Source organism: Stigmatopora nigra, chromosome 1, assembly GCF_051989575.1.
Source record: "Stigmatopora nigra isolate UIUO_SnigA chromosome 1, RoL_Snig_1.1, whole genome shotgun sequence".
Lineage (NCBI taxonomy): Eukaryota > Metazoa > Chordata > Actinopteri > Syngnathiformes > Syngnathidae > Stigmatopora > Stigmatopora nigra.
In genome coordinates this window covers 9,044,098-9,071,193 of record NC_135508.1, presented here as the reverse complement: position 1 = coordinate 9,071,193, position 27,096 = coordinate 9,044,098, and the positions used below count along the sequence as shown (strand labels likewise).

Below are 27,096 nucleotides of genomic sequence, written 5' to 3'. Positions count from 1 at the left end.
AAAGGGGGCATTTCCAAAAGATAGAAAATACTACCATCTAGAGGTACAATTATGAACTCACGAGATATAGTAGTAATATTTCCCCACAATCAAGAACACGCATTATATATTTTCTTATTACATAAAATTTAGTAAAGTTTCTTCTCTAATAAACACTGTCAACAATATTTCATGACATGCAACAGAAATAGTATTAAGTCATACATAATACAAAAACATACAATGAAAATATTCATTTAATTTACCTTGTTGATCTTATGAAATGTGTTGTAGAACGTAAAGTTCACAATAATGGTCAAAAAAAATAGTTGTTTTTTTTAGGCAGGGGTATGTATCCTTTTTTCTTATCTCCGCTGTACATGATAAGAAAGCATGTCAAATATTATATGTAATATTCTCAGTAATCTTTCAAACTAAAAACAGGTTCCATACATGTTAACAAGATATGGTACATAAAATAAGCATACATGAGGGAAAATAAGTCATTTCCCATGCAGATTTCACCTGAAGAAGTCTTCAACAGTCAATATCAATGCTAAAGAGCAGCTCTTCCAATGCATCCAGTTTCTGATTAGCTTCCTCAATGGCGCTGTACGTCTGAACGTTGCTGGCAATGTGGAAACGGATGTCGTCTATCAAGGGCACCGAGTCGGTCTCGTGGCGCTTCTCCAACAAGGCGGCATCTTCTTTGACCATCTCAGCAAATTCCTCATTTTGCACCAACTGCGATGCACACACAAAAAGAAAAGTTTTCCATGAAAGGTGCTTGAACCCGAAGCAATAAAATACAAGTGGAAATTGTTGACTATAAACGCAAAAAATAACTCACCCGCTCAATTATTTTGGCCATAAACTCTATGCATTGATCCTCCAGCCGCGAAAGTCGGAAAAGCTTGGCCGTCTTCCAGAGGCACAGAACGTTATCTTCAGAAATAATCTTGGCGAGGGTCTTGCCACAGAGTCGTTTTAGGCCAGGCAGCAAGTACATGTCGGCCACACACAGGACGTCAAACACGTTTTCCCGTGTCAGCTGAATATGAGGAAGAACCAATAGGTTGTCACAATAACTATCAAGACTCAAGAAACAGCATTAAAATTAAAGTACCACCAGGACTAAATAAAACACCATTTCCCAAACCTGTGTGTCATCACTGTAGATAAAGTACATGAGGTGGATGAAAATCTGGTGAGAGATATTGTGCAAAGTTATTAAAGGTGTGCTGGGCTGGGACTGAAGCTGCTCTCCCTCACTGAAGTGGTCCTCCACTAAAGCCTTGAAGTAATCACTTCGTCCACAGAAAAATGCCTGGTGAATGACACATAGGTAATTACACTCTGTGTGAAAATGTGTGGAATGAGAAGAATGCTTTAAACCTTGTGACACAAGAAGTCATAGCCGTCCACTCTAAAGCAGACATCCGGATAGGTAGGCAAGTGGTCCACCCTGTTGAAGGGAAGAACTCCATATCCAACCTAAGGTGAAAAAAAGAGAAAACCAAATGGAACCTTGATGAACTGAACCAATAAAACAACAGTTACATCAACAGAAGTAAATGGCCCAATTGGCTGTAAAATACAGGCAAACACTTAAAACCCTTGGATGAGCCTATGGCTCAGGAGCCACATGTGGCTCTTTTGATGGGTGCATACGGCTTTCCACTAACATGTGAGCTAAAATATAGAAACTGTTGGTGACAGAGCTGAGATACTACATCTAAAAGATGCTTTAATCTTGTTTTTTTTGCATTTGACTCTTCTGGAATGTATACTCATTGATTAGCAACTGCATAAGAATGTTGTCAAAATAATTCAGAGTTTTTTTCCACTTTAAAAGTGGTGAAATTCCCCAAAAAATTAAAAAGACACCCGTTTACATGTAATTTGACTCTTAAATTCCGAGTACGGCTCTCCAGGAATAACATTAGAAAATATGAATTGTTTATTGCGCTCCTTGATCTAACTGCAGCAATTCTCAATGAAAGGGAATTCTTACTCTGAGCTGAGGGGGCAGGGCACAGTCTGCCAACTGGGCCATGTCCTCCTGGAGTTGGCAGCTATGCGGCTCCAGACTGAGAACCTTCACACAAATGCCTGGCTTGTTGGAAACTTGGGTACCAAAAAAAACAATAGTCATAAAAGAAGATTCAATCCATGAAATATGAGGCGCAGTCTAGCCCTAAAACAAGTTCTTACCAAAGTCGTACACCAGTTTACACTTGATCTGCAGTTCCTCAATGAGCTCTGTCATTTTACACTGCTTTGCAAGTCTTCTGCAGTCATCTACAAGACTCACATCAATATCCATACGTCCTAGAACATTGGACCACCATTTTATTTTCATGAAAGTGATGATCAAATGCATTGATCGCAAAGATGGAATCATTTATTGTCATCATCCCCTGGAGGATTAGGAGCTGTTAGATATACTCACCTGTATATAAATACTGCAGAATGGCTCCGAAGGCTGCAGGGTTGATCTGAAATCAAGTCAAATATGAATGTTACCACCACATTCTCTATGATTATATCATACCAGAGTACACAAGAGGACCTACTAGGGGATGTTTGAGATGGATCAAGGTTTTGTTCTTCCATTTGCCTGCAAACATTTCAGTGAAATACTCTGAGAGTGCACTGAGCACACATCGGTGAGCCGTGAACATTTGCCCGTGAACGAGGAAGGTGATGTCACTGTACTGTCCTTGCTCCAGCAACCTGTGGAGAGAGCAGATGGTAGAAAAGTCTAAACACCCCAATTCAAATACCTGGATTTTTGGGTTTCAAAGCTTTGTCCATCAAGTGCCTCCACTCACACGTGCAGGAAATAGTTAAAATCGTCCCTCTTCATGGCGCGAACACTGACACATTTGTACTCTTTCAGCAGGCGTCGGATGGAGTCGTTCAGTGAGCCGTACAGGCACCGCTCGCCGTCAAATGTGTTGGCCTCACATTTGGCACCTACACAGCAAGTAGGAAAAGTGAATTGAAGAATAAGCAATTCTTCAAATGCTGGATTTGGCAAGGTGATGTGACATTACAAGGTTTTGTTTTCTTTTTAAGGTCATAGTAATAAAGTCCTTTCCTTACCACTTGAAAGCAGGTACTGGACAAGCTCCTCATGGCCACAGAGACATGCATAATATCTAGCAAATAAGAAAGGTCAATAAAGAGCCAAAGAGTCACAACTTGCAACAGAAGCAGCATAAAAAAATCTAATGTGGCGAAATTATTTTTTAAATATAATTTATCATTTGTTTTGAATGGGCCCTGATGAATTCTAGAGTGTTTTACAAGAGAATAAAATTAAGAAAAACATCAAACGTGGCAAAGAGACACAGTATATACAAATTATCATAAGAAGCGCATTCATTTTGTCTATTGAGCCGCATGTGGCTCAAAAGCCACATGTTCACCACTCCTGCCATAGAGTACTTACAAGGGGCTGCTATCCCATTTATCTCTCACATTGAGGCCCACATCTCGCTCTTCAACGAGGAATCTAGGAGACAAAAACAAACAGACTCGTAATAACATAATGACCAAATATGAGTGGGGGAAGAACAAAATATAAGCGGCCACTCTAAGCTTCACATTTTGCAAGAGCAATGTTATTTATCTGAATGAAATGAACATTTTTTTGTTCATTCAATAATTAAAAAAAACTTCATAACTCTCAAACCTGATTCTATTTTTCTATTCATTCATTTTCTGAACCGCTTTATCCTCATTAGGGTCACGGGGTGCTGGAGCATATCCCCGCCAATCGCAGGGCTCAAGTAGACGGACAACCATGTGCACACTTGCACCCATGCCTAGGGGGAGTTTAGAGCGTCCAAACATGTTTTTTGGAATGTGGAAGAAAACTGGACTAACCTGATTACTATATGATCACATTTTACTCACTAGGAACATTTAATATATATATGTCCAATTAATTTGAATGAACGAGAAGGGTGAAAGATGATGTTTTATTGCCTTTCATAATGAGAGGCGTCCAATCCATTTTGACTGGACACTTGCTTGGATGTTCATCACCATCAGGAGCCTAAAGTAGACATTTGACTGGCTTAGTTTTTTTTTCACAATTTATGATCACTCTTGTTTTTCTTTATTCTGACTTTGATATTAGATCAGAATATCACACGTGTCCTAGTTTTGCAGTCATGCAATGACGTCATATCTCGCTGGCATAATCGACCAACCCAAGGTTGCATGTGTAAAATGACCTGCCAGATTATCTGATTCCAACAAACTCATCCTTGCTAAATATAACAATACTCGTTTCGCCAAAGCAGCAGTTGTAAGATATATACCATTGCTATTTAAAAAAAAAAGAGCACGGTCAAAAGTAATGTAAACAGATCATGATTACCTGACTCTACTAATATCGCCCTTTCTGCAACTACTAAATAAATCGTGGACGTCCATGATGCCCTCGGTGTTTTCGTTCCTCTGAAATGCATTGAGTCGGCCTGTCTGCTGGACAGGTAGGCGCTAAGTTGCTGAAGTTTTCTGAGTTTGTCGGCTCCGAACTTGGGTGAGGTTGTCGCCCTGTTTAGATCGACGATGGCTTGTTGACGAGTGCTTTTTGCTCGGTAATGTTTTGGTGGAAGGTGTTCTGGAGTCACGTGACGTATGGCGTTGCATTCGTTGTCTTAAGAATGCCGAAGAGAAGGATATTTCCAACCTCAACGTGTTTTTACACTTCTTTTGCAGAGAAAAATATTTGACGCTATATTTTTTTGCTCAAGGGAAAATTATTTCACTTGTTTTAATGCGATTTAAATTGCTCTAAGGAATTATGAATTCCACCAGGGGAACTATTTCTTTAAAATTACGTGATGCACATGAACGCAGCGATTTACATTCGTCAGTATGGCCTGTTTTTCTTGCAATTTGCAGGTTTAATTTACATAGAATAATGGTATCTCTGTGCATTTGGTTGCTATTTCGTGTTGTATTATGTATTTTATATAATTTAATGCGATCTTTGTGTTTAATAGTATCATCAAGCAAAAACCTCCTTCTGGCAAACCAAAACTTTTCTATATAACATTTGAAATGAAAGTGAAAATACTACATGCATGTAGTGTTTTCCAATCCTGCATAGATTATGACTGATAGTATTTCTATAAATAATATGACAGGTTCTGCGGGTATCAGCTGCCTCGTTGGCGCAGTAGGCAGCGCGTCAGTCTCATAATCTGAAGGTCGTGAGTTCGAGCCTCACACGGGGCAGATTTTTTGTGAATTGTGTTGTTTTTCTCTCTCTCTCTCCAACGGAAGAGGCACAAATCTGGTTTCTTGTAAACAGACCATTTGCAAAAATACCTAATAAATTCAGCGAGGTAAGATTATTTCAATGGAGATCACTCAGTTTACAAGTCTTCCATAGCCTTAAACTGAATATGTTATAGTGATGATAAATATTTACTAATGAAAACACAATTGGGGAGCAAATGACGATGGCCAACTTAGAGCCAAAACATTCCCATTACATCAGATAAATCTCATGGTAGAATGCAAAACCAAAATGTCATAATTTAAAAGCCTATTTAATGATTTCATCACAATTTACTCTCATATTTGGGCCTGTTAATTTTGCACAAAACTGATTAGGTCCAGGAATTCAAGACCTGTTCTCGTGTATGAATACACAAAGGTAGAGATACACATTTATTGTAATTTACCATCTTATGGAAGGACATTTTATTTTTATACATCAGTGTCATTCTTATTTAACAAATACTAAACCCTTTAGAAAAAAATGAACTATGCAATGGTTGTCCTAAAGATGACAAATGACCGTCCACCAGTTTACAGATCGAGGCACTTGTTGGAAAACATGTTATTGGTCTTGTGAAGAAGATACAATGTTCATTAATGTGTGCTGTAAAAAGAACAAAGGTCATTTTTAATCAACATTTGGAATAATTTAATTTTCCCATGCAGACTATACAGAAAATAGTTTACATCTACAACAAGACAACTTAAAAAAATACATTTATGACGTAAAAGAAGTGACACATCACTAACGGCTCATAAGTGGTTCGGTTTCAGCAGATGGTGGTGGTTATTTAATGGGATAATCAAAAACAGACATATATAGATATATATGTATACATATATATCTATATATATATATTTATACACATTTTCAAATCATACCAAAACCAAAAACAAACATTTGTTAGAAAATGGTATTACAGTATGTTACATCTCCACATTTTTAGGCAGTCCAGCAATGAATTTTGACTTCATTTTTTACACCCACAACCTTAAATATTCACTTCATGAAAAGTTTCAAGTAAAAATTGTTAATTTCCCCTTCACCCCGACAGAAATGGGGCAGAATGTACTCATATTATATGCGATAGCTGATATATAGCAGGACAAACATAACACATCTGGACATTACTTGCTCCTTCTTCAAATGGCACTACTATAGGTGTTTCTTTTTTATTATTATTATTGAACACTGTGAACACAATCCTTCATGTGACGGTGAAGTAATATAGCCTTGTGAAATTAGTAATGGTCAGTTTTAACATAATACAATCAATTAATCGGAAACTGAGGGAGTATGTGGTTGTTATTGTGGTTACCATAAAAGCCCCACTGCAATACTTCTATTCATTTTGGCTCACAATGGCAAGGTCCAAGCTCAGTGGGATAAAGCTCGAGCAATAAACTAAATTGGAAATACATTATATGGCTCAGTGTTTGCATTTCTTATCATCTTTCTTCTCAAATTTGACTCTGCTCTGGGCAAATCCACTGACAAAAATAGGCTCCCTCCTTCTTATTGCCGCTGCCTCTCAGAACAACACATCCTCATTGGTAATGAGCATTTCCACTACCAGCCTTTGGTAGCGAATGTCATTGAGGGCTGTCATGGCATCAAGGTCAGGTGATCTCATCAATGTGGGCCCAAAGACGATTCCCAGGTTTTCACTGGTCATGAGGTTCTCCTTCTCGCACTGGATCACCCTTAGGAAAGCGAGAGAAGGGCTTATAAAGGGAAGTAAACCATAGGCATGGAAAAATCTTTTGGGGAAACCTATCCCTAGGGTAAGTTGTGTTAGAAGACATTTCCTAAAAGCATCTGAAAACACTGTGTAAAGTGTAGCAGATTGTTACCTCTTAAGGTGAGCCATGAGGAACCGCAGCGACTCACAGTGAGCTGGCGGCAGTAACTTGAGGGCATCGTGTAGGGATTCCAGACGCTTTTCTGGGTCAGAGATCTCTGCAGCGAGCAAATAAAAAAGCATTAAAAAAACAACAACCCTTAAACAGGTCGTCAGGTTACATGTCGGGGGACCTACTTGCAGACTCTATGAATCGTGGGTAGGCATCGTATGTGATGAGGGGAATTGGCAGCTCTCTGAAATAGAGCTTGAGTGCACCAGTGATGATGTTGATGTCCTCGTATACGCTTGATGAGATATCTGCCCTATCACCATCTGCGGATAGAACGCGATGAAAGGGAAAGTACCAATTGCACATATTTCAAAATTGATTCTCACCTCTATCAAACGTTAGTTTGACGTCTTCAACTAGCTCGCTGAAGCCGGATATTCTATATAAACCCTCCGACTGGAGACCTACAAAACAGCAGGAGAAGCCCACAGTTAAAACAGCAGCATGATTACAAGACGGTTTTCACCTTAGTAAGCTCTCCACGTCACTCACCTCTGGCTTCAATTTCTTGAATGCACATGTCGACAACCATAGGTCTTTTGGTGTTGTGTGCTTTGACCAGTGTGGTAAGATCACAGCTGTACACCTTTTTGACGTGGCGCAGGTCTGGCTGGCAGTCATTTGGCACTACTTTTGAGCACTGCTTGTGGACGTTCAACCCGCAGTCTGATACACACAAAGTTTATTTTTGTTAAAGTGTGTGAAACAGACGTGAGTCTAAGCCTTAAATCTAAGTTCTATAAAAAACGTTACTCAAATAACATGCAAGTCATTCTTTTCAGGGATTGGCACGCAACTGAAGTCATGATAGGCTCAAATTTGACGACTAGCTGAATCTAACCATAATTCAAAATGGAATACAGGAAAATATGATAGAGTGTACCAATATGATAATTTAAAAGTATTCAGGGAAAACTTCAAATTAAAATCTTCACATAACAATTTAAGAATACTAATTCTTAAGTATTATGTCACAATAACTTGGAAATTGGTTGAAACCAAAATGTCCAAATGAATTTATGTGTTACCTGCACACTTGACTCCTTGAGCGATGAGTCCCCACATGAAGTTGGCACAATACTCGCACCAATGAGGGCCACGGAATGTATGAACCTGATGATGGAGACTAAAGCTGAATAAGCATTCAAAACGAACACGCAAGCATGCCCACAGGAGGGGGTGGTCTCACCTTAAAGTTGTGAACTTTCTCATATTTGGGCACCATGTCACTCTCCCTCAGCGTGGCTCGCCGCACAAGCGACGTGAGCTGTGAAACGGCAAAAAATTTGATTGGCTTCCAGAAAGCGGAGGCAGGAGATGGAGGTTTAGACAAGACCGGGTTTCTGTCAGCCCGACTCTGTGTCTTTACAATGGGGTCCAAGGCAGTGCCGGCAACTGGAAGGTGAAGAAGTGAGCCACCGCTGCCTTTTAAACCAAGAGCGGCAGCAAATACAGAACCCCTTTGACGTGCTCGTTTGTCAGCTCGCCTCCCTGTCTTTTTACCTCTCTTAACCACATGAGCCTCACCGTTCGGCATAATGTACTGCAGTATAGAAGCCAAAAGAACACTTTTACTAAGTCAATAATAAAAAAGAAGTTGAAGAATCCAAATGAAAGCAGTAATGGAGTCCCTGTGGGTCGTAGTTGATTTTTTCCCCCTCCTGATCCAGGTCAGCCCAAAAAAAATGAATCAATAAAATCAAAAAATCTACTCAAGGCTCAACAAATACATGCAAAACATCTCCATTCGTCTGACTGGCCTGTTGTTGTTACATCTCTTGCTCCCCACGCTTCATTTCACACGACTGAGTGTGCGCTAATGCGCTTCTACGCTGAGCAAGTAAGAGAGGGAGGGTGAGATGGATTGAACGAGTCACATTCAAAGAGAATGAACCAATAAGAATGCAGTTATTCTTACAGACCCTAAATCTTGGTCTCTGGAGAGAATGTCAACAAGATGATTGTCTTGTTGCACCCCCACTCATTTGTGACACGCGCCAGTTAGTAAAGTGCACATGATTCTAACAGTCCTCACCCTTTCCTCAGTGTTACAAACATCTTTGATGGGAGCTGGGCCATCGATGGCGTCCATGCTGTGTGGCAAGTGTTTCTTCAGGGATGCCTCCTGGTTCAATGTAGTGTAGCCCACGTGCTCATAGATTGGGTTAATTGTCATTTTGGCAATGTACTCCGCTGCCTGAAATAGTTTCAGTTTTAAAAAAAAGGTTTTGAGTTATACAAGGACCATTTTAGAAATATTGCCTAGTGAGGGTTCACCTTAGTTTCGATGTAAAGAGTGATTAGGCCATCTGTAACCAGATCATGGATGGACTCGAACCTCTTCTCTCCGACGAAATGTTTTCCATCATGGTAAAGTCGGAAATTTCTCGTCTGGCTACCAAACCTTGAGGCGGCGATGGGAAAAAAATATTTTAAGGAAGAAAATCTTTTTTAATGCCCATTCCACGAAAAGGAATGTTGCTTAATAGATCTAGGTCTAATTATTTTTTTAAATGGCAACGTTTTAGGGCATAAGAACACAGCCCAACCTATGGAAAATTTGCAGTCTCCAATCATACTACCTCCCACGCACAAAGAAACCGGAATACCCACAGAAAACCCACACAGGCACGGGAAGAACATGCAAAGTCCACACAGAAAGAACAGAACCCTTAATCTTAAAGCTGTCAGACATACGTTCTATCCACTCTCCACTGTGCCACCAACTCTTAATACGATTTTTTTAACTGTCACACAAAGATGCTAAACTGGGCCAAATCTTTTTCTAGGCCTTGGATAGACACTAAGATCATTAACCCAAAATCAAAGCTTTCATTCACCGGGAAGTATTTATGGAAGGTCATTATAACCACGGGGAACCGTGGAAGCGGACGTGTGCAGGTGGAATACGGCTATGAATAGACCATGCCGACCCAATACCAACTGGTGCCCCAATTGGGTTTCAACACATTCAGTCTGTTATGAAGAGTCACATTCACCAATTGTGCATTGGACATATGGACAAGAACACTTTTAGAAATGCGTGTACCTCAGTGCAAGTGTATAAGTGCCCGGCTGTCTCTGACTCTCTCGAATGAGGTAGCTGCCTTCAGCCTGACTCAAGAGTTGATCGGCCTCCTCTCTGGAAATCATCCCATGGTACCTGAACACAACACACACACACCGCTGCTGTAAATGGTATAATTCTCCAGAGACAAATCTAGGAAAATGTAGCTCCTTACTCTCTTCCATAGTATTTAGGTCGATTGTCCACCTGCAGGAGAAACAAAGCATTTTAAAGACCAGTAAAAGTGTAGCTGATGAATTCCACCCACCAGGAAAAGTAAAATTATTTGCGAGAGAAAAACACGTTTCTCTGCACCAGCATGTGAGTTGGCGGACTTGTGGGCGCGCAAAGGATCGAATGAGTCAGAAAATGAGTAAATCGTTCTGTTCTTCTAAAAAAAAAATGTTGACGTTAACACACTGGATATAGTTGTTACATAAGGGTCATTGGTTGTACATACGAGTACGTTTATAATTATGTGAAGCCTTTGTGTGTATACGCAGTTTTTGTCAGTGAATATAATCTATTGCAAAGCGTTTTCTCTTCATTGGTAAAAACGAGCACTGTGGTCACTTACATCAGCAAATAGGCAAGGTAAACTCAACTGTCCCCAATTTAGTGATTGCTTGGACCCCCAAAATATTAACTGCACAACCTTCAGATTTGGACAGAATTTAAGCACCACATAGCAAACATAAATACCAAAAAGTATAATAATCAAAATGCTTTTTCGCAACATAAATTCATCGGAACCTGACCTCACATGTGCAGGTCACTCGACGGGGGTGGGGCGCCTCCTGCTGGAGTTGATACACTGTGGCAGAAATCACACGTTTTAGGGGAGTTACGTGAAATTACACTTTTTACGTAAAATAATAGGAAAGAAAAGAAACATTACTGTTATTAATACTTACAATAGGACTTCCATACTGGTGGCCTGTATTCATCGTGATCTGAGGAAAGAAAATGTAAAGTTTCCTCTTATGCTCATAAGTGACACTGGGGGGGTATTTGGTACTTTGGGGGTTAGCTGACATCATGAAATTTATAATAAAGATATTTCTCTTTTTCGTTTTTTCAGTTTAGTCTTTCATTTTTCTAAATGTGCTTTATTTTGAACAAAATAAAATTGCACATCCAGATCTTTGCACTGAGTTTTTATTCAGAATTTGAAGGTTGTCAGAATGTTTTTAGAATCTGATTTGGAAACGCCACATTCAAATTGGCCATTGGCAAGCAGACATGTTGGTGTGTACAAAAGTGGTGGGTAGAAAAAACAAAGTGGGTCAGTATTTGCATAATAGGCACAGTGGGACATCACACTATTGCCAATTTCAAATAGGCTCATTTGTGAAATGCTTCAATTAAAATAAAAAAAAATGTAGATGACAAACTTCAAATAGTCCGTTGTTTTAGTATTATTATTATGACACTATTTGATTCAACCACAGCAGGCAAGCTTGCTCAAATATAGTTTGAATCTTGCATACAATAAGCTCCATTTAATAATTTTACCATTCTAATGTTAATTTAACAGCTACACTACACTGGTCTGTAGCGTTTGGTTTCAACAACAACTAAATAATAAATGCATGGGTCAGGCGTGAATGTTTTGATTTGATGAACATGTATGAGATGAAATAATAATGCACTCGGAACACGTAGTAAAGGTAAACTTAATGCTGCTTACCAAACACATTTAGGGCCATCGTGATTCTGTAATTATATGAGGAGGGTGGTAAACAATAGGAAAATCGCATCCAAATGCCGCTGGAGCTTCAGATCCTGCAAGAGAACGTTTAAAAAAAGAACGAGTAAAAACCTGAAATATGAAAAGTGCAATTCAACCAGTAGGTAAACAACAAATGATCCAAAAGCAGCAGTTCAGGTTGTACGATAAGCTAACACTAGCAGGTATATTAGTTTAGAGATGACAAGATCATTCGCAGCTAGTTGCGATTTGGAAAAAAAATCTAATTTCTTGTGTTGTGTTGCCCGGGAGAATGCGGCTGCTAAATGTGCAGCAGCACAACGACAGGCCCAAAGTAACGGTGAGGTAATTAAACGAAATAGATTACTCACTCACACTAGCATCTATTCCACAATGTGGTCGCCATCTTGCTGGGTCACGTGATCAGTCTCGCCCTAACCCGCTGTGTGTGGTAACTATGGCAACGGGGGTGTCTGTTAAGCGGTCGAAAAACTGTATAATATCGCAATATTTTTTAAAGAGTTGAAATGCGGATGGATATTTTTGGGTGAATTTTGTAAAGCACACACGATTAGCATATCATCATTAATGTACTCGATTAACTCTTTATGTGAAAGCATAATGGGTCGAAAGTGAGGGTTTCTGACTTTTTATTTTCTATATTTCTGCAATAAATAATTGTATGCATTCACTTTCTTTTCTGGATGAAAACACATTTTGATTAAGTCCCCTTGAGTGCACGATACTACCCCATATCCATATTATAAAACGGGAGTGAAAGTGATATTATTTTCTCCGCTTTCCTCGCTTTTGTGATGTTTGCAATTATGGACAAAAATGAAAACCTTAAAAACTGGTGAAAATTGGACTTTTTTTTTCCTCTGCCAGAAGATGGCGAGACTGAGCTACATGTTCGTGGTCAGGGTCCCACTGGGTGGCTTCGGGACTGGAGGCGGCGCGCTGCTTATTGTTCCCGGAGAAAGCTCGGAAAGCTTCGTACACGTTTTCCTGCATTATCCGAATGGCTGCCACCCGAAGTCCACGTCCCACCTGAGAGCGAAAAGCTTCTTAGCGGACTACGCGACCGATCGACCGATCGACCGACCGTGCGAGCGAGTGAGCGACCGGCCGGCTGCCGCTCGGTGACGGATATACAGACAACAGACCACCCGGGTGAGGAAATCATTCTATCCGGATTATCGAAGCAGGTTCCACGTAGGCTCTTTTTGCACATTAACTTGTGTTTAAACAAATAAGCAACATTATGTGATGTTTTTTTTTCTTTTTAATGAGCCGGCTAATGTGAGTGGAATCTCCTTTTAATTGCATCAAGTCTCAGGACTACAGTAGCAGGCAGATCTTCGCTCGCTGGTCCCACTGTGCAGCAAGTGTGCTTATGTATGGAGTTGATTTTAATATTTGACATCATTTTCCAATGGCTTTGTCTGCAAGATGCCAGTTGGAGAACTTATTTGGTTTTGTTTCCTGCAAGCCCTGTAAAGAAGCTTGTTGCATTGTCAAAACATTAACATCAGGGTTGCCTAACACAGCAATCCTTAGCCTACTGACATCTTTACTAGGGCCTAAAGGATTACTCTGCTAACCTACATCTTGGCCTTTCACTCTGCCAACAAAAAGCAGTATAGAGTAGGACGGGATGGTCAAACTTTTCTTCGAGGGCTCCGTACAGCAAAATAGAAGGGTGCAAGGGTCACTTTGATATTCCAACAAGCTGTCATTTGGCTCATTTTATAGATATGAGTAATTTGGAGGTGGCCGGACGGGTGAGTGATTGGCGTGTCGGTCTCACAGTTCTGAGTTTGATCCCAGGTCGGTCCTCCCTGTGTGGATTTTGCATCTTCTCCCCGTGCGTGTGTGGTTTTTCTCTGCGTAGTCTGGTTTTCTACCACATCCCAAAGATATGTATAGATGGCTGATTGAAAAGTGGTATGAACCAGATGTATGAATGTTTTCACACATGATTGTCAGCTTCAACCAATGTAGAGACCAGGCTGTACCCTACTTACTGCCTGTTGTCGAGTGGGATAGGCTTACTCTAATTCCACAGTTTTCATTGGTCTCCCCTTTGAGTATAACCACAATAAGTATTGTTGAACAAATAAAAAGCAAACTACAATGATTTGCAAAACTGTCAACCTACAGTTTATTAATCCAGTGACAAGATATTAAGGGTTCAAACTGATGTACCTTATTGTTTTTAGCAAATAAGCATTAAATTGGAATTTTATGCCTGCAACACAAGAAAACCACTCTTTGGAACATTGGCCAAATATGCAGGCTGATTAGGAATATATGGGTGCCTTTATTGGATATATCAAAGCAGCTACCTGAATTGTTCAGTCATTCACAAACAACAATGGGGGGAGGTTTATCTCTGGTGAACCAATGCGGCGGGAAATCCATCCATTTAAGCAACGTCTTTTTCATGGATACCTCTGCCCATTTCACCGAGGCAATGCCAAACCACAATTTGCACGTGTTACGAGAGTGCGGCTTTGTAGTAATTCCCAAACATTCATTGACATTTCTTTTAAGGAAAGGGGGATATAACAGCGTGGTTAACACGAGCCAGTCCCAGCAGGGGAGGCTAAAATAGATATTTTATTAAATTATTGCTTTGCTTTGGCATCATGCTGGTGTATTATGTATTGCATCCAGATTTTATGTCCACTTGGACTCGAAAGCCACTTTTACATAAACCTAACAACAATACCTTTCACATTAATGATTCCGGGTGAAGTCAGAGAGGCCATGACCCTTGATCTTGTTAGATTGTCATTGATTGGACCTTCTGTCCTCACGGCTTCATCCTTTTACCCTGCCTGTTCATTGCACACAGTCAGAAGCATTTTCTTCTAGCTACAGGATGACCTTCTTGAGTGGATGAATGTAGTAGGTGAAATATGCTTCTCTCGGTCTTTTCATCTCACCTTTTCAAATTCCCAAGTTGCTCCTGGATATCTTTTGTAATTCTTTGTAAATGTGACATTTGGGTTTTTACTGGTCTTTCCCAGCTTACATCATAAAGAGTGTGTGTTGTTCTGATTGCCAAGACAGGCATCCAGTTGAAGTACTGGCACTATATCTTGTCAAATGCAACTCTATCATCCATGTGTTGATTTTGTTGTTTCCCAAGTAGAACCTCACGGCTTGGCTTTGACTCCCACAAACCTCTGGGAAATGTTCTGCTAAACACCAGTTCAAAGGCTGTGTGAGTGAAAGCGTCGCTATTAGAAGCTCCCACAGTGGCTTCCTTTGTGTACATGTGACTAGTTTGCTCTGTATTCCCCTGTCACCCTTTACTGCATCCCTGCTTCCGCTCTTCACTCAACCCAATGAGCCGAGAAATAGGGCAAAAGAACAAGGAGTACGTCCCATCGTTAATTGTGAGTCAAGTTTATTTTTGCCGTTTCACAAGAAATCCTAACTGATGCCTTGTCAGTAGAATTAATGTTCTGTTTGGCTTGGGAATGTTTAGGGAAAACGCCATATGGTCAGGTGGGGCTATAAATTATAATAAACAATGATACCATCAGGAGCAACTCTTCAACTTTTGACTGAAATTTTTTTAAGAACTACTCTCTATTGCTTAATTAGACGTTATAGGTGCTTTCATGATTTATTTAAAAAAAAAATAAAAACACAGTATGGTTCCAAGAACATTGTGCTGAAGCATTGTGGCGTGTCAATATGCATTTTAGCAGATTCTAGCCTGATGAGAGATTTTAGTTGTTGTCATTTCACTGGTGAATTGCATTCATAAAATAATTGTCTGTGCAGAATGTCTAATAATAATACGTCCAACAAAATAATATAAAGCAAATACTATTAGACATTTGCCAAAGAAATGACATTACATTTTTACTCTGCAGAAGCCACGCTTGAAAACAGACATGTTTGCACCACTTTTATCGTGAAAAGTGGGTCAAAGTACCTACTGAGAGTTGCTGAGGTCGCATTAAAAGTTATGGAGGTCCTTGGATTGGGGTGAAAAGGATTGCATTAATATTTTAGGTTAAAATTACCATCATCCCAACCATCTTTTGATTTGCTCAGAAAATTATGCTGGACCACGAATATAAATCGATTTCCAATTTTCATAGTTAAATACGTACTATAACAATCTTTACCCCTATCAGTTGAAATGAAGTCCTTTTAGTGTCCCCTGTTTTTTATTTCATTGACCGCTTCATCAACATTTTTTTGTCTGTGTCTTGAATTTAATTTCCTGTGAGCTTAATGTTTGCCCTTTTCAGAAAACCTCCAGGCATAAGCAAATACACGTCTCCAAAAGTACCAAGTGTAAAAACTTTTAAGGGTATCTTCATTCAGATGCTTAGAAAACATTTGTACATTTAAACAAGAGCCTACAACTATAACCTTTTTAAATGTATACACGCCCCCGTACCAAGGATTTTTTTAGGGCACTATATTAAAATGGGTTGGGTTGGCGCAGGCTAAACAACACCAAATGGACATCTGAAGAAAAAATAAAAATGGAAGCTTTTAATTTCTTGTGTAAAATGTGTGTTTTGTCAGAATGATCTTCTATAACATTCCTCAGACATGATGTCACTGAACATCTGAGAGGATATTTGTCTGAGGCTGAGGGTTATCTAGTGTTGGATAGAAGTGGGGGTGTTGAAAGGTTTGTGTGCCGCGGTGTGTGTGTGTGTGTGTGTGTGTGTGTGTGTGTGTGTGTGTGTGTGTGTGTGTGTGTGCACGAGCTTGTTTCTTTGTGTATTCTCAGACTGTGTTTCATCTGCCCTAGTTGTGAATCTTTAACACAAGTCTGGACTGGTTGCTTGGTTTATGGGAAAATGCCATTATATTTCCATCTGTGTTTATGTTTTGCCACACTTTACTATATACAACCAATGAACAAATTTAGCATTTTTTTTTATTATTCCCATATTCACATGTAAAAGTATTTGTTGAACATTTAGCAGTTTTCCCACAGTGCTGTCATACCACACACAATAACTAGCAGCTCCTACATAATAAATGAACTTTTTAAATTTTCAGGAGCTCCACTTTCCTATTGTGTATTTTATAATACATATTTTAAACATCCATACAATATAGTATAATCCAAGGCAAGAGCCAATTGAAAAGCTTGGGTGTCTGCAGAAATGCCTGAGTGGAATGTGCCCTCGTTCTATAGACCAGAATATAAAAATAGTGAACTGTCTGACTGGCGAGGTCGCAGTCAGTTTAGTTTGGAAAAATAGACACCATCTGCCAGCCATTTGGAGATGAATCACAAACCTTGTTTTTTTTTTTTTGTCAGCAGAAGGGAACCGAATAAGTGAAGCAGCCACAAGCTCTGCCATGGGTGAACCAGCTGACAGACAATCCACGGCCGGACAGAGGCTGGGGAATCCTGAAAGTTTTGGGGTGTCCACCCTGGAACCCGGTCTACGCCCACCTGTACAGGGACCAGGAAGAAAAGTCTCTCTCAGGGTGCAGATGTTAGATGACACACAAGAAGTCTTCCAGATATCTGTGAGTACATTGTATGGTACTGTGAATTAGATCATTATTTGGTAATAAATATTCACACTTGACTTGTTTTTTTATTTTTGATGTCTTGTTTGCATCTTTTGGTTGGAGCAATGTCTTTTTGTTTGATTTTTTTATTGGCTGTCTTTTTAAAATGCAATTGGACGTAACTTTGGTTGCTGTCGAAAATGCACATTGGGTGCATTGCATTACACTCCACATTGTCTAGAAATGCATAGAATTGTTGCTGGGAATTCTCAAGTTATTCAGAGTGCCAAACTGCAAAAAAATAGATAAGATTTAAAAAAATACATTGTACAATGGCGTCGCAAGATAGAATTAAAATGACCTAAAAAAATTCAAAATAAAAGCCATAATCTGACAAAATAATTGGCATATGTTGACACTGAGTCATGAAATTGTATAACTATACAACGAATTGAAAAGTTGAACTGATGTATGAAATACCACTAATATAAGAATATGTACAATTAAAGCAGGTAGTAAAAAAAGAGTATTTCTCAACAACAGGAAGCAAATGAAACTTTCACCTCTTATCAGTGATTCTGTGAAAACAAAGGAGGCATTGTCTTACCTAATCATGTTCTCTGCCATGTTTGTGCAGTGCTCCCCCAAAACCTGTGAATGCACAGATAAGCAGCTCATATTGATGAGGCTGTCCCTGATTTGAACAATTGTATGTTTTCCATTCCGGAAAGTCTAGCTTTTGGAAATGCAGACATCCAACCGTGAAATACAGCTTGCTTCTGCTTTTGATTAAACCATTGGGTAAATTGCACTTGGTCCCTCTCCTGAGGGAATGGAGCATTCATTATGGAAGCAACATGATTTGAAATCCTATTTAGTGATTTTGCAATGGCAAGACATTCCATATAATTAGTTATATTGAACACACATTCATTCCCATTTGCTAATTTGTACCCACACACAGCCTTGCAGACATCTGCAAAGTCTTCATATTCCCCGGGGGGCAATGAAGTCTTTTTCTTTGTAAAACACCCTTCCCCCAATTCAAAATGGATCAGATGATATGTCGTAAAACTGCACACAAAACCAGTATTCCTGATCTTTGATGGAACAGTATCCCTTTGCTCACCCATGTCTCTAATTGGTGAATAATTTCATCTCATCCATCCAGCAATCTTACTTGACCTTAATCCACATAAGACTGTCCATTATATCCTCTTCATGACTGACTTCATTCTTGGACACCAGCGGCTTTAAAGACCTAAACGGTGTGCGTGTTGTGGCGAAACGAGATTACTGTGTGGGGTTTTTGTTGCATGATTGGATTGTGACTTTTTGATCTGTGTGTGTACAAGCGTACTTGGGCATTTGCGAGAGAGATCAAACCATGATAGTCTATGGGGGGCAGATTAAGGCAGGGTGTATATCATACACATCATCACTTCACCTCTCTCTGGATTGAAGATGTTAACCCTGTGCCTGCATGGGTTTTCACAGGGTGTATTCCAGCTTTCTCCCACACCCCCAAAACATGAATGGTAGTCTGGTTGAACACTACATTTTTGTCAAGTATGAGTGTGAGCGTGAATGGTTGTTGGTCTGCTTGTGCCCTGCAATTATCTGGCAACCAATTCAGGGTGTCCCCCAAAAACTGCTCAAAGTTGGCTGGGATAGCCTCCAGCACCCCCACGAGCCTTGTGAGAATAAGCAGAATGGAAAATGAATTAATGAATGCTATTCATACAGAATATGACCTTTGATTACCCCATCTTGTTTGGTTTATTGGCAAGCTGGTCCGTGCATATGGGTATGTTCTTCTTTATGAAACAACATAATTTATTGGGATTTTTGTTGTTGTTGCCCCCTCCAAGCTCAGCTTGTAGACCCTCAGGGATCTAGGGACTCCTTTTGAGTACTGCAGGTTGTGTTGAAACACACAGTAAATCAATCGAGCAAATGGAGCACATAGCATTACCGTTATCGCCTATAGCTGTCTTTTCCGATAAAATTGATCACATGGAAGCAGCATTCAGCACATCACACACAAAGGCTTCTTTCTATGTTATGCAACAGTCGGCATTGCCTGCCTCATTCCTGTGGTCATAGACTTCCTTTGGTGGTGCACGGAATAGCAATCCTACTTATGACAGCTTCCATTTATCCAGTGCTTTTTGCATTTAGAGCCATTTAGAAGCTAAGTTTAAAAACAGGGCCACAGAGTGAGCTGTCTCCATTTTAAAAGGCCGGACATTGCAAGAACATAGAATAAAAAGATTCCGACTAAGGGGCCCAGCAGCAGGATCTTGTGTTGTTCTGCTTGCTGTCGTGGAAGAACCGAGTGAATTCACCCAAAGCGCAAGGCTATTGACACACATTCATCTGTCCCCCCATGGTTGTGTCTCATCATGTGGCCATTGCACTCTGTCCACTCTGCAAGGACTGCATAAATTGTTGTCTTTACAAATGCTGTGAATTATATCCACAATGAAGGAGGAAGTTTACTTTACGCCTAATGGAAGATTGTAAACGGATGCACAAACATCTAGCAGAATAACGTTTTGTAGGCAAAACAAGAAAAAGGGAAATTGTTGATATATAAAGAAATATTTAAAAAATAATATTCTTTACAGCTATTTGTAGTTTAGTTGGTAATGTGTGTCCTGGGGCTACACATTCGCATCATAGCTCTGAGTGCAAGGGTTCAAACCCAGGTTATGGACTTGCTTGATGGAATTTGCAAAAATTTCCCTGCGCCTGTGTAATTTTTTTATTTTCTTTTGGGCTATTCCAATTTCCTTCCCCGTTCCAAAACATGAATTGTAGATTAGTGAAACACTATAAAGTTTCCGTGGGTGTGACTGCGAGTACGAACGGGTGTTTGGGACATAGCTGGCATGAAGTTAAATATGTCAGTTGTATTTTTCTTAAATTCCATTAATGAATTGAACATGCATTGCATTTTGAAATCTCCTCAACACTTTGTATTTCCAGAACCACCCACTGGTCTTCGTGCCACATAATGTCTATGTGTTTCAATGAGAGTCATAAAATTTATGAGCCCCATTATTGTGAGAGGCAGACAAACATATCAGCTATCATTCTGTGCAGGAAGCTAATTGCTTTTTTGAATGGGGCAAGGCTGTGGATGTACTTAATTTGTTTGCTTCAATTGTGTTGAGAGACAGAATGAGCATACATTCACCAGCTGCACACCAACATGCTGCTGTCAGTCACTTGATAACATCGACATTGTTTCCAGTTTAATTGCCCATGATGCCTTGCTATGTGTATGAGGAGGTACATCCCGAGATTGCTGTTCGATTTTCCCCATCTAGTCGTGTACAGGAAGTGACTTTGGCGTCTTACGAGTACACTTAAGCTTTTTAACCTATAATCTGTTTGAAAGACTTTGATTGGTGGATATTCAAAGTAGGCGTCTCTCTCAGTTCTATGGCATTTTTTTTTCTTTATACACAACAGACTAAACATTTTTGGAACATTTTTAACACCATTGAAATATTGGCATAACCCGTGTCAATGAAGTAATTGCACGACAAAGTGTGTTAACATTTTTGACTGTTACAGATGTAGCCAGACTGGAGTTTTGCCCTGTCATTTCCAGGATTTTCCCATCTGGGCTAGCTAAATAACTAGTGTTGAATTAAAGAAAAAACGCCCCTTCTTGTGCCATGTGTATGACAAAGGGCTCCAGTGAAATATTTCTTTTTAGAATTTCCAGCAGGGGTGCAAAAGAGAGTAATTTTGGCTGGTTGTTTTGATGATTTTTTTCTTTTTTTCCCCCGTCTTTCTCAAATAGTTCTTATCATCATTCTCACCCATCTGGTTTCCATCTGTGCGTAGGATTTCTACAACTTGTCGGTTACTGCGTGCTTCACTGTCTCTTTTCACTAGATTTTGAAAGGCAAAATGCTAACTGACAAGCAACAAATCCAGATGATGGCTGCTGGAACGTTTCACGATTATATTCAAAACATTTCCCTTCATGTCTTTTCAATAGTCCAAGTGGACATATTCCAGGTTGGCATCATTTTTTAAACTGAGGTACCAAGCCCAGATGTTGAGAATGTTTTACTTGGCCCTGAGGTGAAGAGTGACATGAAATACTAGGGAGTAAAAAAAAAAAAAAAATTCATCATTAGAAATATAGTTTTATATGACACAGGGCAGGTGTGTCCTGGGGCTCTTTAGGACAGTTGAATACTTTAAGCCTTCGGCTATGCAAACATTTTTGTTCTATTCTGAATACTTTAGTATTTTAAGTGTAAAAGTAATAAAAAAACGTAAAAACAAAACACATCCAAGTTAAGCAATTTCCACATGACCTAACTGTGATGATTTTGATAGATTTTACAAGTGTCACTGAATTCAATGGGTTGAACACAGATTTTACCAAAAAATAATTTGAACACATTGAACAGCTTTTTTTTTTACACGTATGTCCTTTGTAGGGATGGGGTTTATTATTACATTTGAGTTAGATATTTGTCAGAAAACATCCAAGGTATGTGTCGGAAAAACACATTTCAAGTGTAAATAAACAAGTTTTCCCATTTGACAGTAATTTGCCTGCTGAAAGACCCCCATGAGTATCTTAATGAAAACTGCACAGAAATGCCAAGCCGGAAAAGGGTCACTTGGAGTAATAAGAAGTCAAACTTTGAGTTCTCTTTCCACTTTGTGCGTTATTTATTGTACAACAGAGCAAATTAGGTCAGAAATAAAGTTGAAATAGATATTTTATTAGTCTGCAAGGAATTTTGACTGCTGAATCTGGATATTTTAGTCCCAGACATTTGTACGACTATTTCCACTCCAGGCATGCTGGCAGATTCCATTGCTGTATGCTGATGGAAAGGCAGCTAACTACTGAGGCCTTTCCCCACTATTTCAGTACCCTACTTATTCTAGATGTGACAAGCTGTACTGGTACGAGTCCCCAAATTAAACGCAAGGCCTGCATGAAACCTGACCCCCTGCCTTAATCAAAGATTGGCAGGTCCGACATCAGAATGGGGGAAATCCGTCTTCCAATGGTTGGCTAATCGTTGGGTAATCCTGGTTAATCTGCCTAATGCTCAATACAAGTGTGCATTCGTGCTTAAAATTATTACAAAAAAAGGATTGGGCTCGCACATTAGACACGTGAAAAAGAGGGAGTTTGCACAATTTTTTACAGTTAAATGTTATATTTTTTATTATGTGCATATGGGTATGTGCATGTTTGGTATATTTCTTTAAAAAAAATCAAATTCACTTTATTGCACATTATATAGGTATGAATGGTACCAAGACAGATACATATTTTATTTAAACATGTTTTTAAGTGTTGTTGTTATGTGGTAACATTAAGGTTGGAGACATCCTTGTTATTCTTAGTTTGACTCTTATCAATTTTCACAAAATTAAGGTCTTTAGCTTGTCCAAATGTTTATGGTGACATGATATGGGTTAGGTGTTTATAAAGCCCGTTTTATTGATATTTAATCCCCTCATTCCCCAAGTTTATTGACTTCCACACTCTAATGTGACACATAAGCTCTGTGAAGCATGCCTAACTAAAGTCCTTGAAATAACTCCGTTGCACAGACTGCACAAAATGTTTTTCATTTAACTACAAGCAGTACTCATTCTCATTTTTAGAACCGCTTTATCCTCACTAGGGTCCTGGGGGGTGCTGGAGCCAATCCCAGCTGTCTCAAGGAGACAAAGGACAACCATGCACACTTACACCCATACCTAAGGGAAAATTAGAGCGTCCAATCAGCCTACCATGCATGTTTTTGGAATGTGGGAGGAAACTGGAGTACCCGGAGAAAACCCACGCAGGCCCGGGGAGAACATGAAAACTCCATACAGGTGGATGTGACCTGGATTTGAACCCAGGACCTCAGAGCTGTGAGGCCGGTGTACCACCGGGCCGACCATCAGCAGTACTATATTCTTCAGTTTATTTTTTACTTTATATTTATATAATTTATATTTTTAATCATACAGAGGGAGAGGGGTTGCAATCTTAAAATTATCTTTTAAATGGTGAGCAGTAAGTGCAGAAAAATAGAAATACAACATTCCCACAGGTCAAGGAGTTGTAGGTATGTTTTTTTGGTATTCTTAATCATTTTTCTTTCCCGTATGTTGTGACGTCAAGCCAAAAAATAGACACCCATTATTTGCTGTTATCTTATACTTACATTACAGTTGTGAAACCACTTGCACACTCTGTAATTTGTATAAAATTTCCCCTTATATAAAGATAGTCTGCTCGAAACAAATGCTTGGAATTTTGTCATTTTTGACAATCCAGAAAATAACTACATGTCCCGAAACAATTTTGAATGCAGTGCAGTTCCATGAAACAGTACTGGTGTGTGTACTGGTGGATGAAAATTGCTGCTCTACATTATAACAGGAAAAAAATATCCTGGGTAATTTGGGGGTTGCTTCCACAGCTTTGTATGTTTTGGCCTCCTCATTTTCAGAGCACAGCTGAGACCACTGTGTGAGCAATTTGCAGCTTTTTCCTGTGGTTTATTTTTTTGGGAGTTATGCACCCTTTTAGCTATTCATTAAAGCCAGACTTAAAGTTTACACTTGTCATTCAGGTCAAAGATCATCAGCTTGTGTTCAGGGGGAAAGTTGTTGGGGGGCCAGGCGAGCATCTACATCTGTGGCATAATCTGGCTATCTACCATATAATTAAACCCTCAAAAAGATGAAACCTCTTGCAAAATTGGCACTTTCGACACGTGCCTTTAAGACACACATTCATTATAATTTGAATTCCTTCATTTTATCTCTCTTCTAGCAACGCTCCCCAGGCAAAGTGTTATTTGACCTTATTTGTGTCCATCTCAACCTGGTGGAGGGAGATTACTTTGGGCTGGAGTACCAGGACCACCGGAAGATGACTGTAAGACGTCCATGATATTTGAAACCATTTTTAAACCGTGGCTTTGTAACAACCATGACTTCATTTAATCTCTATGACCTTCACACAGGTATGGCTGGACCTGCTGAAGCCAACTCTGAAGCAGATCCGACGTATGTATGCTTTGTTGTTTTATAAGTGCTGTAATGTTTGTGTAAAGCCCCTTACGAAATCTCTATAAAATTGCTAAAAGTATTCTTGGGCTTATTCATCCATCTTCATTTAATACTTGGCTCCTTGTGGTAGAATACATTCTATTTTATGTTTTTTTTTCAATCAAACCATCATACACTTCTATAAATGTCAAAATGATAGAAATTGATTAATTCAGAGTTATCTCAGCTTTACTTTTTGTACAATACTTTTGTTGTTCTAGGGCCAAAGAACACCATTCTTCGCTTCGTAGTCAAGTTCTTCCCTCCTGACCACACACAGATCATGGAGGAGCTGACTCAGTAGGTTCTATACACTCACACACACCCACACCCACATACACACACGTCAGCGTCTCCTCCACTTATCTTTTGGTGTAATTTCTGTATGATGTCTGCTCCTCATTTCAAGTTAAAGGACAACCAAATTTTTTGATTGCACACAAAGCCTTTCCACTTTCAAACTGTGAGCATTTTCTAACGGTTATTGCGCCGTGGAGCACAGACTCCACCGGCAGACAGGAAGTGTTCTCACCATCATTTTCCCACTTTGTCTCTCTCACAATTGTACGCATTTGCTTTAGTTATGTCAATGTTTCCCAACCGCTACTAAGATTGATATTTTTTTACACTATTGTCCTCTTAACACCAATCATAAAAATGATGTATACATACTCTCATTTAATTTATATGTTTGAAATCTGGATCTGTCAATTTCCACATAAAGCAGAGTATTCATTCTGAAATTCCTCTTTTTTTGACTCTTGACTATTTGCCATTTCTCATCCTGATGATATGCCGGTCTTACAGGTATTTGTTTGCCCTCCAAATCAAGCGCGACCTAGCCTGCGGTCATCTCATCTGTAACGACTCGAGCGCCGCCCTGATGGTCTCCCACATCATCCAGTGTAAGTGGAAAAAGTATCACTCCCAGTAAATGATGTAGTGGTTGGTGGTGGAAGTGATGAAAACAATACCAAAAACCAACTCCTACCAAGCCTGGAGAAAAGGCTAAAAATGCAGAACGAAAACCACAAGAGCAAATTTATATTCATGTTCTCCGCAACAGAATGCAAAGCAGAAGGCTGATGAATGTGTACTGGTTTCCAGGGTAACCAGGGTAACCAACAGTGCTGTGTCTTTGCAGCAGTTTCCTCATGGAGAGATGGATAAAAGTAGAACTTGAATAGAAACCAGCTGAGTGCAGACCTCTGCCAGGGCAGAACGATCATAAGTGTATGTCTCTCTCTTCAATCATTGGGGGGGGAAATCCGTAGTCCTGTTTCACTTATACGTATTGTTGAGGCAGCTCCATCTGGTGGAACAGCTGGATCACTGTTTCACTTAGCAAAGTGGATTAAGTAGTATAACTTTCAAAGCCAAGTCACAAAATAAATGATTGTGTTGAGATGGTCAAGAAAACTTAATGGTTTCTTATCTCCACTCTGTGCAGAAATGGGATTCTAACACTTGTTTTTGCATAATCCGATATGCCTGCTGGTTGGTAGTGTTGGGAGGGGGTTGATCTTCCTTCACAGAAATGGTATCATCAAAAAATTTCTAAACATTTTCTGTGTTTTGCCCCAAATTTAGCGGAGATAGGAGACTTTGATGAAACCCAAAGCTGGCAGCATCTCCTGCACAATAAGTACCTGCCAGATCAAGACGCCATCCGGGACAAGATCACTGACTGCCATCGAAAGCACGTGTAAGTTGCAATACTAGAGTACCCTAATTTATGTATAGGTTCGTCCCCAGATGTTAGTCCTCGGGAGGGGGTGTGTAAAATGCATAGAAAGAGAAATTTTGAGTTGAAGAGCTGGTTTAGGTCAGGAGTGCGTGTTAAACGTAAACAACAGGGAACAGTTCTTATCTGAGTAGAAATGAGTTCCAGAAGGGTGTCAAGGATCATAAACACAGACTTCCACAGTAAGCCTCACACGAGAATTTTATCGCACACACTACACCCCTCTTGCAATCACACCCGTCTATTTATATATAGTAATTACAACCACACAACTTCAGGGCTTTTGCACACAAGAATTTGAGTGTTGGAACTTTCTAACTTCCCCCCACCCAAAAAAAAAATTCCTCTCTATGCCAATATATTGATATATTATATTGTGATTACTGTATTAGTTACATAAAAAAAATGGAACAATTATTCACTCTACCCCTCCATCCGCTACAGAAGCTCTTCCTGCCCATAGTTTATTGTTCCATTTACATGAACAATATGAATGTCTTCCACCCAAGACTTCTTTCAAGCAGTTGGCCACTCAAATATCCTCCTCACTCCCCCAAACAGTTTACTTTGCCTCTACACACATTGATTTATTCCTACTACTTCAGAGAAGATCATGATCCACAAACTCGGGTCATTTTGTTTTCTTAGTATGCACCTGCGTAAACATAAATGAGCATTTTTCCAATGTTTGGATGTACACGTCATTTCCAAGTTAAAAAGGACTGCAAAAAAACAAAGAAATCCAAAAGAGCCTCTTCC

General features: G+C 39.6%; 3 protein-coding genes and 1 non-coding gene across 6 annotated transcripts in view; 2 read left to right on the top strand and 2 right to left on the bottom strand.

The window, feature by feature from the left end:
- Positions 1–109: 109 nt before the first annotated feature.
- abtb1 (ankyrin repeat and BTB (POZ) domain containing 1) lies at positions 110–4,623 on the bottom strand. The gene is made up of 12 exons (XM_077730809.1): positions 4,373–4,623; positions 3,437–3,499; positions 3,088–3,143; positions 2,814–2,958; positions 2,556–2,715; positions 2,432–2,477; positions 2,194–2,310; positions 1,994–2,106; positions 1,375–1,473; positions 1,139–1,306; positions 830–1,030; positions 110–723 (listed from the first exon to the last, which is right to left on the bottom strand). The coding sequence occupies exons 1-12, from the start codon at positions 4,426–4,428 to the stop codon at positions 517–519; spliced, it is 1,431 nt and encodes a 476-aa protein (XP_077586935.1). The 5' UTR covers positions 4,429–4,623; the 3' UTR covers positions 110–516.
- A 542-nt stretch (positions 4,624–5,165) lies between these two features.
- trnam-cau (transfer RNA methionine (anticodon CAU)) lies at positions 5,166–5,238 on the top strand. Its single transcript has one exon. It is a non-coding gene; the product is annotated as a tRNA-Met (tRNA).
- Positions 5,239–5,789: 551 nt separating this feature from the next.
- On the bottom strand, positions 5,790–12,431 carry LOC144196283 (N-chimaerin-like). 2 transcript variants are annotated; one of them, XM_077716316.1, is made up of 15 exons: positions 12,354–12,431; positions 11,958–12,052; positions 11,182–11,220; positions 11,026–11,081; positions 10,443–10,474; positions 10,250–10,363; positions 9,478–9,604; positions 9,236–9,397; positions 8,390–8,467; positions 8,229–8,313; positions 7,693–7,866; positions 7,527–7,604; positions 7,326–7,463; positions 7,141–7,246; positions 5,790–6,990 (listed from the first exon to the last, which is right to left on the bottom strand). In XM_077716316.1, exons 2-15 carry the CDS (start codon positions 12,025–12,027, stop codon positions 6,819–6,821), a joined length of 1,431 nt encoding a protein of 476 aa, XP_077572442.1. In that variant the 5' UTR covers positions 12,028–12,052; positions 12,354–12,431; the 3' UTR covers positions 5,790–6,818. The 2 variants fall into 2 exon arrangements, with proteins under 2 accessions (XP_077572442.1, XP_077572529.1); XM_077716403.1 differs by having other exon boundaries at positions 12,350–12,418.
- A 473-nt stretch (positions 12,432–12,904) lies between these two features.
- The window catches only part of LOC144196123 (FERM, ARHGEF and pleckstrin domain-containing protein 1-like), a 26,684-nt gene continuing 12,492 nt past the window's right edge, over positions 12,905–27,096 (top strand). For both annotated transcript variants that reach the window (XM_077716184.1, XM_077716138.1), the window contains exons 1-7: positions 12,905–13,151; positions 17,293–17,504; positions 24,316–24,420; positions 24,509–24,551; positions 24,815–24,893; positions 25,401–25,498; positions 26,184–26,298. In XM_077716184.1, the coding sequence (XP_077572310.1) occupies positions 17,331–17,504; positions 24,316–24,420; positions 24,509–24,551; positions 24,815–24,893; positions 25,401–25,498; positions 26,184–26,298 (614 nt within the window). In that variant the 5' untranslated portion in view covers positions 12,905–13,151; positions 17,293–17,330. The remainder of the gene's footprint in view (positions 13,152–17,292; positions 17,505–24,315; positions 24,421–24,508; positions 24,552–24,814; positions 24,894–25,400; positions 25,499–26,183; positions 26,299–27,096) is intronic.

What these genes read in the sequence shown, in the direction of transcription:
- abtb1 (XM_077730809.1), bottom strand. Translation starts at nt 4,428, where the DNA reads ATGGACGTCCACGATTTATTTAGTAGTTGCAGAAAGGGCGATATTAGT. An exon ending in CCAGTACCTGCTTTCAAGTG is followed by an intron (nt 2,959 to 3,087) that starts GTAAGGAAAGGA and finishes CTTGCTGTGTAG; the next exon opens with GTGCCAAATGTGAGGCCAAC. An exon ending in TCCATCTCAAACATCCCCTA is followed by an intron (nt 2,478 to 2,555) that starts GTAGGTCCTCTT and finishes ACTTGATTTCAG; the next exon opens with ATCAACCCTGCAGCCTTCGG.
- LOC144196283 (XM_077716316.1), bottom strand. Translation starts at nt 12,027, where the DNA reads ATGCGATTTTCCTATTGTTTACCACCCTCCTCATATAATTACAGAATC. An exon ending in GAGTGACCTGCACATGTGAG is followed by an intron (nt 10,475 to 11,025) that starts GTCAGGTTCCGA and finishes TTTCTCCTGCAG; the next exon opens with GTGGACAATCGACCTAAATA. An exon ending in TTTGTAACACTGAGGAAAGG is followed by an intron (nt 8,468 to 9,235) that starts GTGAGGACTGTT and finishes GCCGTTTCACAG; the next exon opens with CTCACGTCGCTTGTGCGGCG.